The sequence below is a fragment of the Talpa europaea genome (genome assembly GCF_964194135.1).
Source record: "Talpa europaea genome assembly, chromosome: 7".
NCBI lineage: Eukaryota > Metazoa > Chordata > Mammalia > Eulipotyphla > Talpidae > Talpa > Talpa europaea.
The window spans coordinates 5,004,516-5,021,872 of NC_140074.1; the positions used below are offsets into that span (position 1 = coordinate 5,004,516).

The window sequence follows — 17,357 nt, forward strand, 5'->3', positions numbered from 1 at the left end:
CGGCCCCGCCGGCCGCGGCCGCGGCCGCCCGCCCCGCGCCCGCCCCCCGCGCCCCCGGCCCCTCTCGGGCTCCCTGCGCTCCGCCCGGGCCGAGGGGCGGGAGCAGCGCGCGCCAATCGCGCCCCGCGCCCCGGCCCCGCGCCGCCCGCCCCCGCGCCGCCCGCCAATCGCGCCCCGCGCCGCCGGCCGCGCCGCCCAATCGCGGGCCGGCAGGGCCCGGAGCCCCGCCCCCCGGCGGCGCTCGGCGGCGGCCGCGCTGGGCCTCGGCGTTCTCTGAGGCGCCGCGCCGCGTCGGTCGGGCGGGCTGCGGCGCGGGCGCGGGTGCGGGCGGCGGCGGCGCGTGAGGCGGGCGCCACCGGCCGGGCCGGAGGGTCGTCTCGGCTCCGCCGGGGCCCGCGGCGCGGGACCCGGGCCCGAGGAGGCGGCGCCGCCGGGCCCGGAGCCCCGAGGGAGGGGGCGGCGGCCGGACGCGCCTCCGGGAGCGGCCCGAGCCTCCGGGCTCCCCGCCCCGGGCTCCCCGCGCGGCCGCCGGCGCCCAGGTGCGGGGGCGTGTGCGCGGCGCGGGCGCCGCCTCGGCCGGCGGGGCGGGGGCGGGGCCGGGGCCGGGCCGCCCGCCGCCCTCAGTCTCCCCGGCCCGCCCGCCGCGCCCGGCCGCGCGGCCCGAGCTCCCGGCGCCTCACCGGGATGCTGCCCGCCGCCCGCCCGCGCGCCGCCCGCCGCCCCCGCCTCCCGGGCCGCGCCCGCCGTTTACATGCCGGTGGCGCCGCCGGCCCCTGCGAGCCCCTGCGAGCCCCGGCGCCCCGAGGGTGAAGCCCCCGGCCCGCGACCCGGACGGGCCGCCCGGACCGGGCCCTTCGGACGCAGCTGCCCGCCCGCGCGGCCGCCGCCGCCGCCGGCTGGGCGGGATCCGGCGCCGGTGTTTGGGGAGGGGGTGTGGTGCAGGGAAAGGAATCCTGGGGATTTCTGGCTCCCTCGCCCCCCTCCTTTTTTTCCTGGCCAGCGGGGCCGCGGACTCAGGGAACTCGCTCATGGCTTTCTTGATGAAGAAGAAGAAATTCAAATTCCAGACCACTTTCACGCTGGAGGAGCTGACGGCGGTCCCCTTCGTGAACGGGGTCCTCTTCTGCAAGGTCCGGCTGCTGGATGGCGGGGACTTTGTCAGCTTGTCGTCCAGGTAGGCGCGGGGGCCGTCGTGCCTGCAGATGCGTGCGAAGGAGCCACTTGGCCCGCAGGGAAGTGCTCCTCGGGGCTGAGCGAGTCTCGGGGATTATGTGTGTCTGGGGCAGGTTTGCACAAGGCCAGCAGTGATCTGGGCGCTCTGGGCCTGAGTTGCTGGCAGGGTGCCGGGCACCCTTCTGCAGGTGATCGGCGGCTGCCTGGAGCTCTGTTTCAGCCCCTTCCTGGGCCCCTGCACGCATCCGGGGGCCGGCCCGTTCTGCGGACCCCAGTGGAGAGCCCCGAGCGGGTTGTGCCTTGCAGGGGTGAGAAAGGGAGGTTGATTCCTGGCTACTTTGCACCCAGCTGGCCAGTCGGGCTGTCATATGCTTTCGAGCCTGTGCCAGCCACAGGTTCCCTGGCACTCCCTGGCCAGCCCCAGGCGTTCCCAGGCTGGCTGGAGGGAGGCGGCTGGGTTCTGGCCCGCCCAGCCCCCTCTGAGTGACTGTCATCTTCTGGCTGGAGCTGGACTGCTTTGCATTGCAAATGCCCTTGTCAAGGAGGCTGCCGACCTCTCTGAAAGAGACTTGGTCAAGTTTGATTTTGTGTGCGCCCCCAGCCTGTGCGTCCAGCTGCCCAGCTCATTTGCTGAGGCGACTGAGTTCCCAAGCTGGCCCACCTGGGATCCTGGGGGCCTGTCCTGCTGGGGAGCACCTTGGAGGCTGACAGATGGGGGTTCAAGTCCTAGTGCTGTCTCTTTTTGGGCCTCAGTACAGATCTCTCCTGGCAGTTGTGGTGCAGGGTGGTCTAGCGCCTAAGGCACACCAGCCCCCTCTCTGGGCTGTCCCTTTGCTCCTCGCACCTCCTGTGGGCTCAGTGAGCTGGAGTTGCTGCCCTGTTCTCAGATAGGGGTACGTGGTACACGGAGGGAGAAATGGAGACCGGAAAGAAGTAAAGTGGCCTGCTGGGAAGCTCACTGGGGGCAATTGCCAGCAGAATTTGACCGGTTTGGAGACCTGTTGGTTGAATCTGGAGGCACAGTGCTTTGCTGGGAGGGGGTAGGGTAGCCACACCCCCTAACTCAGGTTTCAGAATCTCCAGTGTGGACAGCGTGGGGTGCCTTGTCTGTGCACTTGGGCCCACTCATGTCTGGAGGCTCCCCAGTCTGCTAAGAGCCTCTTATCTGAGGAATTCAGACAAGGGCTGCCCTTTGCTATGGGGGCAGGCCCATCCTAGGTTGCCTGGGAAGCCTGTGATCTTCCAGCCACCCACACAGCTAGCCAGGGCTTCAGGGAAGGGGCTGTGTGCCACCTCTGGGCTGCACACTCAGTGCCTGGGTGACTTTGGGCAAGTTACCTAACCTCCCTGAGTCCAAGAGCCAGCAAATATTGTACTGTGTGCCCTGTTTCTCTCGCTCATCTCCCTTACCTTCAGGATTGTGCTCTGGAGCAGAGTGGAGGTGGGGGTCTGGAGGGTATTATCCCTCTTTTACGGAGGAGGAAACTGAGGCTCAGAAAGGGAGTGATTTGCCTTAGTTAATGTAGCACAACCAAGATGGAAACTCTGGATGTGCTTTTAACCCCTACCCTGTTATGTCTGTGAGCCTCAGTTTCCTCTTCTGGGAAATGGGGGGATCATTCATAACATGAAGAGCTGTGAGGAGGAGCGGAGGGGGTGATGTCACGCTGCGTGTGACTCGGGCACACTGCTGCAGCAGTCAGGGTTACTGTGGCAGAGGGACACAGGCTCCAGACCCTCCCAGATCTTGGGGGGACTGGCTGGAATCAACAGGGGGCCTGCATGTGACCGCAAGAATTGATATCCAGCCCAGACTGAGGCCACACCTAGCCTCCAGGCCCTGGGGCCCACTGTCACCCTGCCTGTCAACCTTTCCATTGCCCTAAACCAGCCCCCTCATCCGGGGAAATCTGGAAAGTTCTAGGTCTCAACCCACAGGGTCTGGATTTCACCTCTGCCTCCCCTTTTTCCCTCCTGTCAAGGGACCATGGAGTCCCTGAACCCTGCTGAGCCCAAACAGCCTTCCCTGGCAGCCCTCATCCTGCATGAAAGCTGAGTGGGGTGGAGCTTGCAGTCGAGCCCCCAAGGCTGGGCTCTTAGTGGGTGCTGGGCAGGGGTGGCTGTAGAGAGCAGCCAGCAGTGTTGGGATCTCAGGCGGCTTAAGAGCGGCTATGCTTTTGCTGGGAGGTGAGGGTCTCTGGATGCTCACCCTTCCACCTTCATCAAGTCTGTGGCCTGGGCGGCCTCCTCAAAACCCACCCTTCCAGATCACCAAGGCCTCACTGTTTCTGAGTTGGAATAGGGTCTGGGGGTGCCAGAACCTGCTGAGATCCTTGGCCCAGATCTAGTAGCTTGCTCCCCCCAACCTCAGGGATCCCTGAGGGCCCAGAAACCCCGTGCAGGCCCAAGCCCCCACTGTGCAGCACCCGCCCTCCTAGCCTGAGTGTTTCCCTGTGAGTTGGGTGCCATGGCAACAGCCGGGTACATAGCTCCAGCCTGACCCAATTTGAGCAGGTAGAACAGGTGGTACATTGCTCTGTTCACCAGCCTCATCTTTTGGAGGCCTCCTCACCACCGTAATCCTCACAGCTAATGTGTTCGGAGGGCCATGTCCATTAATCATCCCGGCCATCCAGAGAGGTGCCCAGGCCAGAGAGGTAAAGCCTGGCTGGCCACGCGAAGGGGGTAGTCACCGCTCTCTGTCATTAGGGTCGTGCACTGACCATGTGCAGGGACCGTTGAGCTCCTGGAACTCGTGGTCATTTGAGCCCTTGAAGCACCCTGTGAGCTGATGAGGAAAGGGGCGAGAGGCCTAAAGTGATGGTGCCCTGGCCCTCAGGGCACAGAGCTATGGTTTGTATTTGGGCAGATGCCACCCCAGAGCCCTGCCTTGCCTTGGGGGCAAGCTACAGCCCATGTGATACCCTCACATTTGAAAACTGTCTTTTCAATGGGTTGGATAGGATAGGAAAGTCCAGATTTCAGTTATTTTGAGTCACCCAGCTAGATCCTGTGATAACTGAGGGAACGGGTCCTCAGAGCCAAGAGATGGGGTGGGACTGACTCACTGCTGTGGACTTGGGGCCGGGCACAGGCTGGCACTGGGGCACAATGGGTATTTGCCAAGGTCCCTGCCTGGAGACCTCCCGGGCCATTGCACCCACATGACATCTGGGAGACTTTTCCTGGGGGCCTGGGGGGCGGGGAGCAGAGGACATAGCCAAGTTTGGCAAGTCGGGACGTATTGGACCGGGCTGTGGTCTCCCCAGGGCTGTGAGCCTCTAGCCAATCTGCCCTTCATGCACGAAGAAGAATCCCAAACATCCTGAGAGGTCTCTGCTCAGCTGGCACCCGTCCTGGGCGTCCTGGGGCCAGCCTGTGCACGTGGCTGGTGGTGCCAGGGGAGGGAGCAAGAGGCAGGCGATGACTGACTTACCTCACAGCAAGTTCCATCTGGAGGAGACAGGCGAAGAGGGTCTCCACACTCTTCGCCTGTCTCCTCTGCCAACAGATGGGGAAACTGAGACCAGAGCAGAGATGTGACTTATGCAGGGTAACTTCTCAGGAGGAACTAATGGCACAGCTGCCTTGACTTCTACCCCTGTGCCTCAGTACCCCTTTTTCAGGGAGGGGCAGGCCACATGAGAAAGGAGAGGAGAGAAGGAGCCCTCTCCTTCCTCCAGGGCGCCTCCGGACATAGGTCTGGACTATCCAAGAAGCAACTGTGTGCCAGGGAGGCCCCTCCCCGGCCCTTCTCTGTTGGCAGTTTCAATCCTCAGGTGTCTTTCAGGAGGGATTTCTGTTTGGGCAGCATGTTGAGAGCGTACCTGCCCTCTCAGGCGCCCATCGGCCGGACGGCAGCCCTCAGAGGCACACGGGGTCTTTGGGGGCTCTCGGGGCATGAAGAAGGCTGCTCCGCTCTGCCGCTGGAGGCTCTGTGCCCGAGGGGCTAGGTCCTGGCACACACGCCCCAGGCCTGGCCTGCCCTCCACTTGCCCGAAAAGGCTGCAGGAGGCTCCCTGAGTCCACCACCCCACAAGGCCTGCTCTGAGGCACATCTTGGTGTGAAGATGGGCACCCGGTCCCGTCCCTTGGACCCGGAGGGGGCAGGGATGTGGCAGTGCACTGGGCCCCCAAGGCAGGAGCTCTCAGACTGAGTGAAGGGGGGTGGCCAGCAGGCGTTCGTCCGTGCTCCACAGAGCACCCTCTTGGTCCTGGGCGTTCAGAGATGGGTGGGACCAGGTGACTCCTCTCCTGTGGATGGCCCCGAGGGTGGGGACCGTGCGCCTTCAGGGCTGGCGCGTCCTCCTTGGGATTCCATTGGACCCAGGGGCCGGGGGAAGGCGTTGCTGACGCCCACCCCAGGCTAGACCCAGTCCATGCCCTCATGGAGCCCATGGTCTCCTGCTGGGGTGCATTGCTGCGACAGGGAGGGCATTCCTCCTTGAAGTGGCCCTTCAAGGAGAGTCAAAGGCCAAGGGGGAAGGCCTGGGGAAGAGCCCCCAGCTCACACGCGCTCCAGCTATGGTCTGGGTGAGGGGTTGGGATGGTCGGAGTGTGGAGAGGGGCCGGAGGGCTGGGGGCGAATCAAGATGTGTAGGCCCAGCTGACTGCCTGGTCTTGGGGGTCTAGCCTAGGTTGGGGGCAGTATGGCCTGGTTCTCAGTTAGGTGGATGACTCTTGGTTGTGGGTGGAGAAGTCTCAAGGGGGCCTGGCAGCACCCAGTGAGGAATGGTTGGTTCTCCTGAGGTGGGCTGTGCTGTGCTGGCCTGGCAGAGGGAGTGGCGTGGGCAGATTGGCAAGCAGATTGGCAGGCAGGGGTGTGGATGGGTCTCCTGGTCTTTCAGTGTCTGGCCCCATCCTTGGTGTTTGGAGTGTGCTAGAAGATGGCTGTCTGGAGGGCCCAGGGGCTTAGTTGGCCTGCCCCACATGCTCCGTTGACTTGTCAGCATGGAAGCCCAGACTTTCAGTTTCTTTTAAGGTGGAAGATAGGGCAGCAGTGCCACGTGGCAGTGTTTGGCCCCAAGGAGCTTTGCCTGCTGCCTGGGCTGCCCACTTCAGGCAAGCTCCCTGCACGCCCCTGGGCTCCGGAGGGTGGTTGTTCACCCTCATCTTGGACAGCCTGGTCCCCAGGGGCCCCTGAGGGGGGGACTTTCCTGTGTGCCTGGAGGGCAGCGGGAAGGGGGTCTGTGGAGAGCAGCCAGCTGGAGGAGTGGGCGGGACCAGACTCTGGCACCAGGCCAGCTGCTGGCTCCCTGTGGAGGGGTCAGCCCTTACTGCCCATGCCCTTGGGGAGACTTGAGGCTGCCTGGCCTGTGCCTGGCCTTGTCTCCTTGGCCCGGGCCTTTAACACCAGCTGGCCACACTGTTGGCAGGTGCCACCCTGGGAACCTCTGCCACCTGCCCACCAGCCTGACGGGGCTGTCTGCTGAGGCCTGTTCCTTGCTTTGAGCTCTGTTCCGGGAGCCCTCAGCCAGGGGTTCTTGGCTGCAGCCACCCTGTGTGCAGTGGGTCCTGAGCAGCTTTGAATTCTGCTTGTCCAGTACCTGGGAGCCCGGCCTGGGACTGAGGCTAACTGCTGGTGTGTCTGCTCACAGGCCTCAGGAACTTGGGGACTCTGGCTGTGGAGTCTGGGGACTGCCAGGTGGTGACCCCATAGTCCCTGCTTACTTACTGCCATGGACAAGCAGTACTGCCCATGGCAACCGGTGATTTATCCATTTCTCACCAGACAGTCGCAGGAAGGTTAAAGCGGGGGTGGGGGGCATCAGATTTGCTGAGAAAGACCCCGGCACTAGCATGGGTGGGGGGGCAAGGGCGTTTCTCTTCGTTTTCCACCTTGTCTGGCAAGTGCTTTGGATTGTGGGGACACAGGACCTGCACCCAGGGCCCCAATTGTACTCTGACCCGAGTCTGTGACCTGTGGGCCTGCTGACTCTCCCCGAGGTCACTGTGCTGATGATGGCCTTGGGAAGCCTGAAGCTGCCCGGCCCGAGCCTGTTGGTGTCTGCGCAGGGGTGTGGTTGCAAACCTTTGGTCTTCGCTCTGAGCCTCTTTTTTTTTTTTTTAAGATTTATTTATTTATGCATACAAGAGCTGGGGTACAGGCCAGAGGTGCTGGGGATGAGAGAATTCACCAGAGACAGAGTGGGGAACAGAACAGGCAGACTGACGAAATACACTGCTGAGGGGAGCAGCGGGCGAGACAGGAGAGGTCTGCTGCGCCATGTGGGTTGCTCCCTGGCTGGCTGGGGATCGAACTCGTGCTGCAGAGGCTGTGGATAGCTGCATAGGTCACGTCTCAACCCCTTGCGCCACCAGGGAGGCCCCACTCTGAACCTCATTTAGCACCTCTGGCTTGGCACAGCTCTCCATGCAGGCCTGGACCCCTCCCTGCTCTGCTGCCCGTGTCAGCGGAGAGTGACCAGCCTGCAGCCCCTCAGCCACTCGCGTCAGCAGTTGGGAGGCAAGAGCTCTGATGAAGACTTTATGCCTCTTAGTCAGGCGGGTGCCTCCCCCAACCTGGGGAGAGGTTCTGTACTACCTCTGCCTCTTGCTCCCTATGTGACCTTGGGCAAGGGACTCAGCCCCCTCCCTGGTAAGCGGAGCTGCTGGTGCCTGCCTCGCAGTGTTATTGGGAGGACACGGGCACTAATGCCCATCAGACGACGTCCAGCCCGGCTCCCGGCACGTGGGGGACACCCCCCACCCCATGCTGTAGCCAGTCTTATCCGTGGGTGTCACAACTGTAGCTCAGATGGTTCCCCCTGCTTGCCCCTCCCCCCTCCGTGGCAGCTGGCACTTTGCTGTGGTCTGAACTGGCCGGGGTGCTGCAGGGAGAGGGTGCTTCCTGCCTGTGGCTCTGCCCCTGCAGGGGCAGGAACAGGCAAGGAGCACACCTAGTGTCTCAGGGGCAGGGGCTCACGCTCAAACTCAGGGCCCCAAGTGGTGGGGTGTGTGTCCTTTCTTGTCCCTGTTGACTTGCACCTGATTTGGGGTGCTTGACTCTGAGGCACGGCTGGAGTGCTCCCACCTGGTGAGGGTGTTGGATCAGCCTCTGTGTGGCCAACTCTGGGACCCTCTCTGGCAGGCAGAAGACAACTCCCCACATGAGAAGGAGGGCACGGCATCAGACTCTAGGGGGCTGGGGACAGGTGAGAAGCCACAGCCCCTCAGTGGGTGAGCAGGCCCTACTACTCCTTGCACCCCCCTGGGCTTCACCACATGTTACCCTTCTAGATTTTCACTTATGTAGTTGCCTGTCCTCAGGCTTCCTTCCCCCTTCCTTACCTGACTGAACTGTTCAGCCCAAGAGCCACCTCTTCCAGGAAGCCTTCCCTGACTTTTTTGGCTCAGTAGCCTGCATGGGTCATTATCTCAGGGCTCTGCTGTTCCTGTCCACGCCTCACTTAGCTCCTTCCCCAGACAGAGGTAGGAGTGACCACCTATGTTCTTAGTCCTGGGCCTTTCTGTTGATGGCAGGTGCTAGCATAGGCCTGGGACTTTTCTCCCTTGGCGTCAAACCAAGGTGGGTGCTGATGGTGCTGGACTGTATGCCAGCTCCACCAGCTGCCTGGGCCCAGCCCCTCCCCACCCTGGTGCTGGAAGTATCAGTCCGTGCCAGGAGCAACCCTCACCCGCATATCGGGCAGCTGGGCACTGCCATGGGCTCAGAGGCTGTGATTGAGAGGCAGCTGGGGGCACCACTGGTTGTGTTGGGTAACCCTCTGGGGGGGGTGGGGGCTGGGGCCTGCCCTAGGCTCTGCAGTTGGACCTTGGCGGCTGCTTGCTTGCTCTGTGACCAGCCAAGGGCCTTGCCCTCTCAGTCGGCTTCTTCCATCAAACGGCGGGGGCGCGCCTGAGATCCGGGCAGCCATGCAGCACAGGGCCAGGTGCCTGGCAGCTGAAGGGCAACTGAACCTGCCCAGAGGGGAGAAGGTGAACAGCTCGGTGCTGGCGAGGGTAGAAGTCTGGGTCCTGTCGCCGGCACGCAGCAGGCCCTCCTGCTGCTTCCTCTGAGAGCGGTGACAGTACCCCTGCGGTCCCCCACCCCGCCCCCAGTCCCTTGGGGACCATTTCCTAGGCACCTTCTGCATGTGGGGCCCTTGTGGGTTCCTGGGAACGCAGCCCCATCCCTGAGGGTCCCCTCAGCAGGAAGCAGGGCCTGGCTGGGTTCTGGGGTAAAATGGGGGTTAGGATGAGCTGGGGTGGGGTGGGCAGGGAGCAGTCAGGAGGAGGGGTCCAGGGCAGAGGTGCAGCAAGAACCAGTGACCTGGGAGCTCGTGGAGGGGACCGGGGGCAGGAGCTTGGGCCTTATCTGAGGTGGGGGAGCCACAGGAGGTACTAATTGGTCAGATTTGTGTTTTGGAACCATCAAGGCAGCCACGGGGTTGACAGCTTGGGGTGCAGGTTGCAGCAGGGGAGGCGTGTCCACGGAGAGGTGACTCCCATCTCCGGATGGAAACAAAACCTGGAGCTGCTGCTGTTCACAATGAGTGTCGGGACAGGAGGGGCGGGGCCGTGTACTGCTCTGTGGTATTGACATAAAGTTCCAGAACATTTTGGTGGAAGAACCTCTCCTGAGAGGTGTGGGGTGACATCATCTGGGGGGTTCAGAAGTGGCCTCTGAGGCCTATGAAGTCCTCTCCTTGGGAGCCAGCTCCAGGGGACTGCGTTGGACACCTGCTGTGCACAGTCCTCTAGATAGAAACGAGGCACCGGGAAGCCAGGAGGCGATCCCCAGGTCTTGTCCTGGGTCTTTCTGGTGGGACAGCCTGAAACAACTGGCCTGACAGGCGTCACTCCTGTTTATGAGGCCGTATTAGCAGCTGCCAGCAGTCTTCTGGCCAGGAATTTTCCTTCTGCCTCTTGCAGACCCTGGCAGAGGCTGGTGACTGGCTGCTTGGCAGTTCAGAGGAAGGGTGGGAGGGAGGCCCCAAAGCTGCCACATCACAGGATCTCTCCAAGGCCTGAGTTCCTCTGTGAAGTGGGGTGCCGGGCTCTGTGGTGCTTAGGCTCGGAGGTTAGCACTCTGACAGACTCAGCATAGCCCCTGCCCAGAGAGAATGCTCAGTAAGGCTGGCAGGGTCTGGCATTCATCCAGGGTGGTTATTGGAGAGGATCCAGGGGTGGGGGCAGAAAGCAAAGGTCCATGTTGCTCCCTTACTCTCTTGTTTTCTCGTCTCTCTTGCTGGGGTTCACCCATTCAGCAGACACTCACCCACTAGCGCCAAGCCCCTGCCCTGAGCACAGCAGTGGCCAGAACAGCCATGGCCCCTGCCCTGCAGCCTCTGAGAGGTCGCCTTCAGGGAAGTGCTGAGCATGGCGGTGGAGAGAAGGCAGCCTCTCTGTGGGGATAACCTTTGGCTGATGTCACTCTCGCTGACAGCCAAGAGAAGGCCTGCCCCTGAGCTCCAGCACCTCCTGGGGGTTTTGTGTCAGATGAAGGGGAATCAGTTACAGCTGGACCTGGGCAAGAGTAGCCACGCCCACTTTGGATGCAGACAAGACTGAGGTCCAGCCCTGTTCTGGATGTTTCCCTGATGTCCCTCTCAAGCCTGGCTCGTAGTAGACCTCAGCTAATGTGTGTGGAATAAGTGAGTGACAGGCTGATGGACCCAAGGTTGTTCCATGGGTCTGCAGGAGAGTCAGTGGCCACAGCAGCTGGGTCCTGCCTGACCCAGCCCTTTGGAGATGGCCAGAAAAACAGGTCTGAGTCCCAGCAGGCTCTATGAGGAGCTGTGACGCTGGCCTGTGGGCCCTGACAGCTCCCTCGGACACTGGGGGGCCACAGGGAGTGCTGTGTGGGGTGCATGCCTGCATGCAGTTCCAAAGGTGATCCCTCAGTCTCTGGCCTGACCACAGAGGGAACTCCCCTTTCCTGAGGGTGGAGATGTGGGTGCAAGAAGGCCTAAGGCAGCCTTTGTGGGAGTAGGGCTGTGAGGTTCACTCATTTGGCCTTCAGTTATTCACTGAGTGCCTGCCGAGAGCCAGGTGGTCCTCCTGACTCAGGAAGCAGCGGGAGGGCCCTGCCTCCAGGCCTTTGCGTTCTGGGACACGGAGCCTCATGTATCTTCCATACCTGAGACCCAGGCCCTGAAGAGGAAGTGATTTGTGCAGCGGCAGCAGTTGAGGGGAAGGTGTCTTCACGGCATAGGGACATCCCCATGACTCACTCGAGCCCAGCCATTCAGGGAACCGGGCTCCAGGGCTGGGGGTCCCTCCCTCCTCTTCCTGCCTTAGGTGAATCAGACACCACACCGGTGTGAGTCAGTCAGGAGCGGCCTGGGCATGCCGACCCACCTCCATGGAGAGCCCAGCCAGGATTGCGGCCTGGGTCCGGGAAAGGGGCTCATGCCGGGGCTTGGCGTGCCTGGGTCCTGCTGGACCATCTGCTCAGTTACTTCTCATGGTCACAGCTGTGGCCCCCACTCAGCATGAGGGCCCCGTTTTCCCATGAGGCCTCTCTTCAACCCCGGGAAGTAGAGCAGGGCAGTGCCTGACACCCAGAGAGGCCAAGTGTGCTGTGGTGGCAGAGCCCAGCCTGGAACCTTGAGTCGCTGCCTCTCATGCCCATGACCTGAGAGCTTCCCCCGCCCCCCCACCTGCCCGGGGCTTTGGGTGGGAAGGGAAGCCCCTGAGCAGAGCCGAACCCACACTCTGTGTTTGCAGCAGTTGTGGGTCTTGGGGGGAGGGGAAGTTGCTACTGCAGCACAGCCATGTCTTCGTGCTCTGCACTCCTAGGGTCCATCTCTCGCTGGGGGCCTAGTTTAGGATTTTGAGGGCAGGTCACAGCCTTCTGTTCAGGCCTCGGGTAGGTGACTTCTGTGTTCCGGGCCTCAGTGTGCCCTGGAGATGATCTGCCGCTTCCCAGGGTCCTGGTGAATCCCAGGTTGGCGGGAAGCCAGCTGCTTGAACTCTGACGGAAACACTTCTCTAGTAGACCCTGGGCTGGCCGCGTGGTCCCTGACACCAGCAGGTCTTGATGCGTTTGGCCCAGAGCCACACCTGACTGTGTACTCCGACCAGCAGGGTGGAGGGTCGGCGTGGGGTGCTATGGTAGGTCTGGTGGTACAGGCCACCCCACCTCCTGGGGGACCTGAGGACTCCCTGAGTGTCATTTGCTCTCTGTGAGGTGCGTGGTGGTTGTGCCTGCAGGGAATTCATGCTTGAGCAGCACCTGGCACATAGGAGGGTGCCTGGCACTGGAGCCAGGCTGGGCCAGCCGGGGTGGTGGGCTTGGGCCAGCACGGGGCTTTCGATCCCTCAGCAGCCTGCTCTCCTTGGCTGTGAGTGCAGGAGGGAGAGGTCTGCTGCTGCCACCTGAGGTCAAAGAAAACTGGCACTGGGGATGCTCGAGCCCCAGCAGAGCTTGACACCGGCGCCCAGGCTGGGAGCAGCAGGCTGTGTGTCTGTGAGTCAGGGAAGCCGGCACCCGCCACTCGAGTTTTTGTCCTCAAGGTTGCTGGGCTGGTGAGCAGCAGGCCCCGAGTCAGGTGCCTCTGACACCCAGAGCCTTTGCTCCCCACCCTGAGCTTCCCTGCCAAGCCCGAGTGACTCGGCTGACCCTACCCCTTTCCACTTTGGGGTGTCTGAAGTCCCCAGTGGGCTGTCCATGAGGTACTTGTGCGGTCACTCAGCCTTTCCTCCCAGCCCACTGCCAATCCCCAAGTCACCCTCAGGGCTCAGGTTGGCAGAGGGGCAGAGAAGGGTTTTGGGGTGGCCAGTGGCCCCCCTGAGCACCCCGTGCTGAGCAGTGGCTTGGCTTCTAGGAACTTCTTGCTGCCTCATCCTGTCATGGAGGAGGGTCAGCCTGTGTCAGGGCTGCAACAAGCTGCTCCCTGCGCAGCTCTGGATTCCTGGCAGGACCTCAGTGCTGCTGGGATGCCACGTTGGCCACGTCGCAGGATGGAGGCCCTCCCGCCCTGCAGCCTTGGATGGAGGCCTTGGCTGGGCCCAGAGTGGCCCCTCCCCAGGCACTGTGTTCGCCTCTCTTCTGGGAAGTGCAGGCAGATGTTGTCCATCTAAATTGTTTCCTTATTAGACTCTCACGTCTCCCGCCTGGGCTGAGTTTCATCAGCTGGGGAGCCTTGGTCTTTATTACATCACCATGGTCATTGGCTCCTGCAGCAGCCTGGCCAAGGGCTGGAGGTCACGGAGTGGGCATGGCCCGGAGGCGCAGGTGGGCCCTCTGGCATCCCCCAGGCTGCGGGGCCAGGGAGGGCCCTGTGTGCTGGAGCCTGGCTCTGGTTACCTCTCATTAGAGGGCGAACCCAGGAGCACAGCTGGGGCTGGGAAGTCTCTGGGGCACCACTCAGTTCTCGTGGGTGTGCCCCCCCCTTTAGTGCGTGCTCAGCTCCCTTCCTCCGAATCACTTGGCAGAAACTCCAGTCCGAGGCCTGCAGCCTTGGTCCTCAACCCAGGGCCGTTTTGTATCCCAGGGGAGACATTTTGAAAGTCTAGAGACAGTTTTGGTTGTCACAGCTGGGGGTGCCACTGGCATGCTGAACATCTTAGGCACCACTCATCTGCCCCTCCCCTCAAAAAAACCCAAATTATCTGACTCAAAGTGTTAATAGTGCTGAGGTGGGGGAACCCCAGCCTGCGGAGTCTGCTCTTGCAGGGCCTGGGCATCTTTCGTGACAAGCCAGAGGAGTTTTCAGTATTGGCTTCAGCTGACAAGCCTTGGCCTACCAGGCCTCGCTGCTGTGGCCACAATAGAGCTGCTCCCTGCCAGGCTGGGGTGGTTGTTGTAGATGAGCCCTCAGATGGGTGCCTGGGGAGGTGCTGAGGGTGGGTGCAGGGTCTCTCTGGATCCCACTGATATTCCAGGTTCCCTTCTTCTGACTCCTGCCAATGGGCCAGGCCTGTGCTCCTGCTCTAGGGGGAGTCCCCATTGGCCCATGTGGTGCTGTGTGCAGTGACCTGTGGACTTGGCAGCCTGGGCCAGGATGGGGCCTCACCGCTCTGACCCTTATCACCTGCGTGATGGAAACCGGTGGTGCTAAGGCTCTGCTGTGCCTCCTGGCAGTGAGGCTGGTCCTGACAAGGTGCTGCCAGCTGACCTCAGGAAACCCTGGGGCGGCTCCAGCTGGAGCTGGCGGTTCCCTTCAGCCTGACCTGCCAGCCTTCACAGCCTTGAAGGCCTCGTCATTTGTCACGAGCCAGGAGGAAGCATCTCTCCTCCTGTGTATCCAGTCACCTGCTGCTTTTGAGGGACATGGGGACCAGCTGAAGATGTGTGTGGCCTTGGTGGCAGGCCACCTTGGGCAGCAGCCAGCCCTGTTGCTCTTTGATTTCGGGCCCTCTCTGATCTGCCTGCCCTCACCTCGGTTTCTTCACCTGTAAAATGGGAACGATAATGGCTTGCAGGACTATGGTAGAGTTCACGTGGTCAGCATATAACACAGCTCAGTGGGCGGGGCCTGGTTTCACAGTTGACTGATGAGAGATGAGCTTGGGGGAAAGGAGATGGTTCTAGAGCAGGCTCTGCACTGTGCCTGTCTCTCCAGGGCTCTGGGGAGAGGCAGTTGCCCTGTCTGGAGTGCAGCATGGGGCCCTGCAGTGGCTGGCTGCCTTCCCTGACCCCTGACGCGTGGCAGGGCAGATGTGGGAAGAGGTATGTGGCCATATCCACACCATGTTGGCAGGACTCTGCGTGGCTGCTGACTGAGTAGTGGAGAAAGGCGCTGGGGGGGACATTACAGAGTCACCCCTGTGCTCCCCCACCCCACCAGAATCCAGTGTGATGGGCAAGATCACCTTTTTAAAAAAAAAATATTTATGCATACAAGAACTGGGGAACAAGCCAAAGATGGGGGTGAAAGGATTCACCAGAGACAGAGCGGGGAACAGAACAGGCAGATCTACTGAAGTACACTGCTGAGGGGAGCAGCGGGCGAGACAGGAGAGGTCTGCTGTGCCATGTGGGTCAGTTCCTTGGTCGGCCAGGGATCGAACTCGTGCTGCAGAGGCTGCAGATAGCTTCATAGTGCTGTGCTTACCTCCTTGCGCCACCAGGGAGGCCCCAGTGTCACCTTTTATAGACAAGGAAGTTGAGGCTCCCTGAGACTGGCCTTCTGGGGTCACTCATGCAACCACTTTCTCCAGCTGATCCAACTCCTGGCCATCTCTTGCCTCTTTCTGGGGGCTTCCTGTGCTGCTCCCACTGCCCGGGATGTCTTCTCCCCTAATATTCACCCAGCCAGCCTCAGTGTTGGCCCCAGACCAAGCCAGGCCCCCGCTCTGTCCGGTGCTCTCTGTCCACTTCCACTTCCTCAGAGGCTGGCGGCGGCAGTGGTCAGTCACCTTCTGTGTGGTCTGTCTCCCCACTCACTGGGCTCCTCCCAGGGGCTGCTCCCACTGTCACCTCACCCACAGCTCACAGCTGGCACCCATAGTAAATCTTTGTGGGTGAGTAATGGGGGGTTGGGGTTCAGGCCTCTCTGATGGAGTTCTCTTGAGCTGAGGACCCCAGCTGGGTGGGGACAACCCAGAAATAGCTGAACCCTGCCACTGTGATGGCCGCAGCGGGCTGCAGCGGGTGAAGGGCTTGGCCTGCCCCTCTGGGCCTTAGGCGGCTAATTGTATGTCTTCCAGCTAAAAATGAAACTCCCCTGAGCTGCCCTGGAAACACAGCCCCTGTAATAACCTGTCCCGGCAGCGAGGTGCTGGGGACGGGCCCCGAGACCCAGCCCAGAGAGCCGGGGCCTTGGTGGCTCTGACGGGGTGGATGCCTGTCCTCGGGAGGGTGTGTGGGCGCCAGCCTTGAAGTGGGGAGATAGGGTGTTCCCATCTCATGTCTTCTTCTAACCTCATGCCCTGCTCTCCATTTCCAATGTAAATTTCGGTTACACAAGCAATTTCGGGACAGAAACGCCGCCGTTGGTCCCACCCCGCCCGTGGGCTCCCTGTTGGCGCCCCCTCCCGCCTGTGGCCATTGTCTCCTCGGGCTGGGGCCGCTGGGACAAGCCATCCGGGTGGTTGGGAAGCAGGGCCCAGGTTCTGGGTGTCCCGCTGGGCCTGACTTCCACCATTGCTGCATTCCCTTTTCCAGGCGGTCCCGCGCACTGGGGCGGATGGGGCGGGCAGGCTCAGGGCCGGGATTCCTGAGGGAACCTCTCGTTGATGATTTCTCTTCATAGGTGCTCGTGTGTTGTCATGTTTTCACACTCCCCCTTTCTGAGACTGGTGGCTTCTGCGCCTCCTGTCAGTTCCCCCGCCCAGGGGGTCTGGTGCAGCGGCCTCTGCTGCTCCCAGATTACACCCCCGCCCCTGTGCAGTTGGTGGGCCTCTCACCTCTGTAATGGGGAAGACTCCCAGGGCAGTTCATTGTTCTCCCTGCTCATGCTTACAAAACAGTCACATCTGATACTTTTCCCCTACCCGGCCCTCCTCTGCCAGGCCGGAGCCACCTCCCTCACTGTACCACGGGGCACCTCCCGTGTTCCTATGCGCACAGGCGTTTAGATATTTCACTTAAAAAAAAAAAAGGCGGGGTGCTCTGTAGATCTCCCTCTTGTTCTGGCCCAGGACCTCTTTCTCTGCTATGAGGTTGACTCGCCCGTCCACCGTGTGTGTTTGCCTCGTTCTGTCCGTCTCCTGCCACTGCCAGACTTGATGGCAAGACTTTCTGTCTGTCCTGCCCACTACTTATGTCCCCAGGGCCTTCAGTAGTACTTGGCACATAGTAAACGCTTTATAAAAGGTTTTTAAGTAAATTAAAGCCCTGAAATTTCCTCAAACCTGGCTCAGCCCGTTCCCACCTGGGGCTCATGACCACCTGCCTGGCATCATCATTCCTGCTGTTTTTATGAGCCCCATCCAACCAGGGTTCATCCTCTCCCCATGATTTCTGTCCTGTGCCTGGACGCCATGCCACCCAACTGGGGGGACCTAGCTCCCTTTTCTGTGGGGGCCCAGGAGACATCTGCGGGGCTGGGTCCTGGCTCTGCCGTTGCCAGTTCTGAGCACGGGCTCTGCACACCAATGGGCCTGGCTCGAGCAGTTCCTGGGCGCTGCCTCCAGCGGTTCTGTCTGTGGATGAGTTATTCCTCCTTTCTGAGCCTCATCTGTAAGGTGGGCCACAGTGACACCCAGCTTTCAACCTGGAAGAGCTCCAGTAGGTGGCACGCAGTAGGCCATCAGGAAATGGCTGCTGCTGGAGGGTTTATTTTACCCCTGCT

General features: G+C 61.5%; 1 protein-coding gene across 1 annotated transcript in view; it reads left to right on the plus strand.

Annotated features, from left to right (window-relative positions):
- Positions 1-751: 751 nt before the first annotated feature.
- The window catches only part of EEIG1 (estrogen-induced osteoclastogenesis regulator 1), a gene marked incomplete at its 3' end in the record, with an annotated part of 30,599 nt that continues 13,993 nt past the window's right edge, over positions 752-17,357 (plus strand). Inside the window, exon 1 of the mRNA XM_084237459.1 lies at positions 752-1,174. Coding sequence (XP_084093585.1) covers positions 1,029-1,174 — 146 coding nt within the window. The 5' untranslated portion in view covers positions 752-1,028. The remainder of the gene's footprint in view (positions 1,175-17,357) is intronic.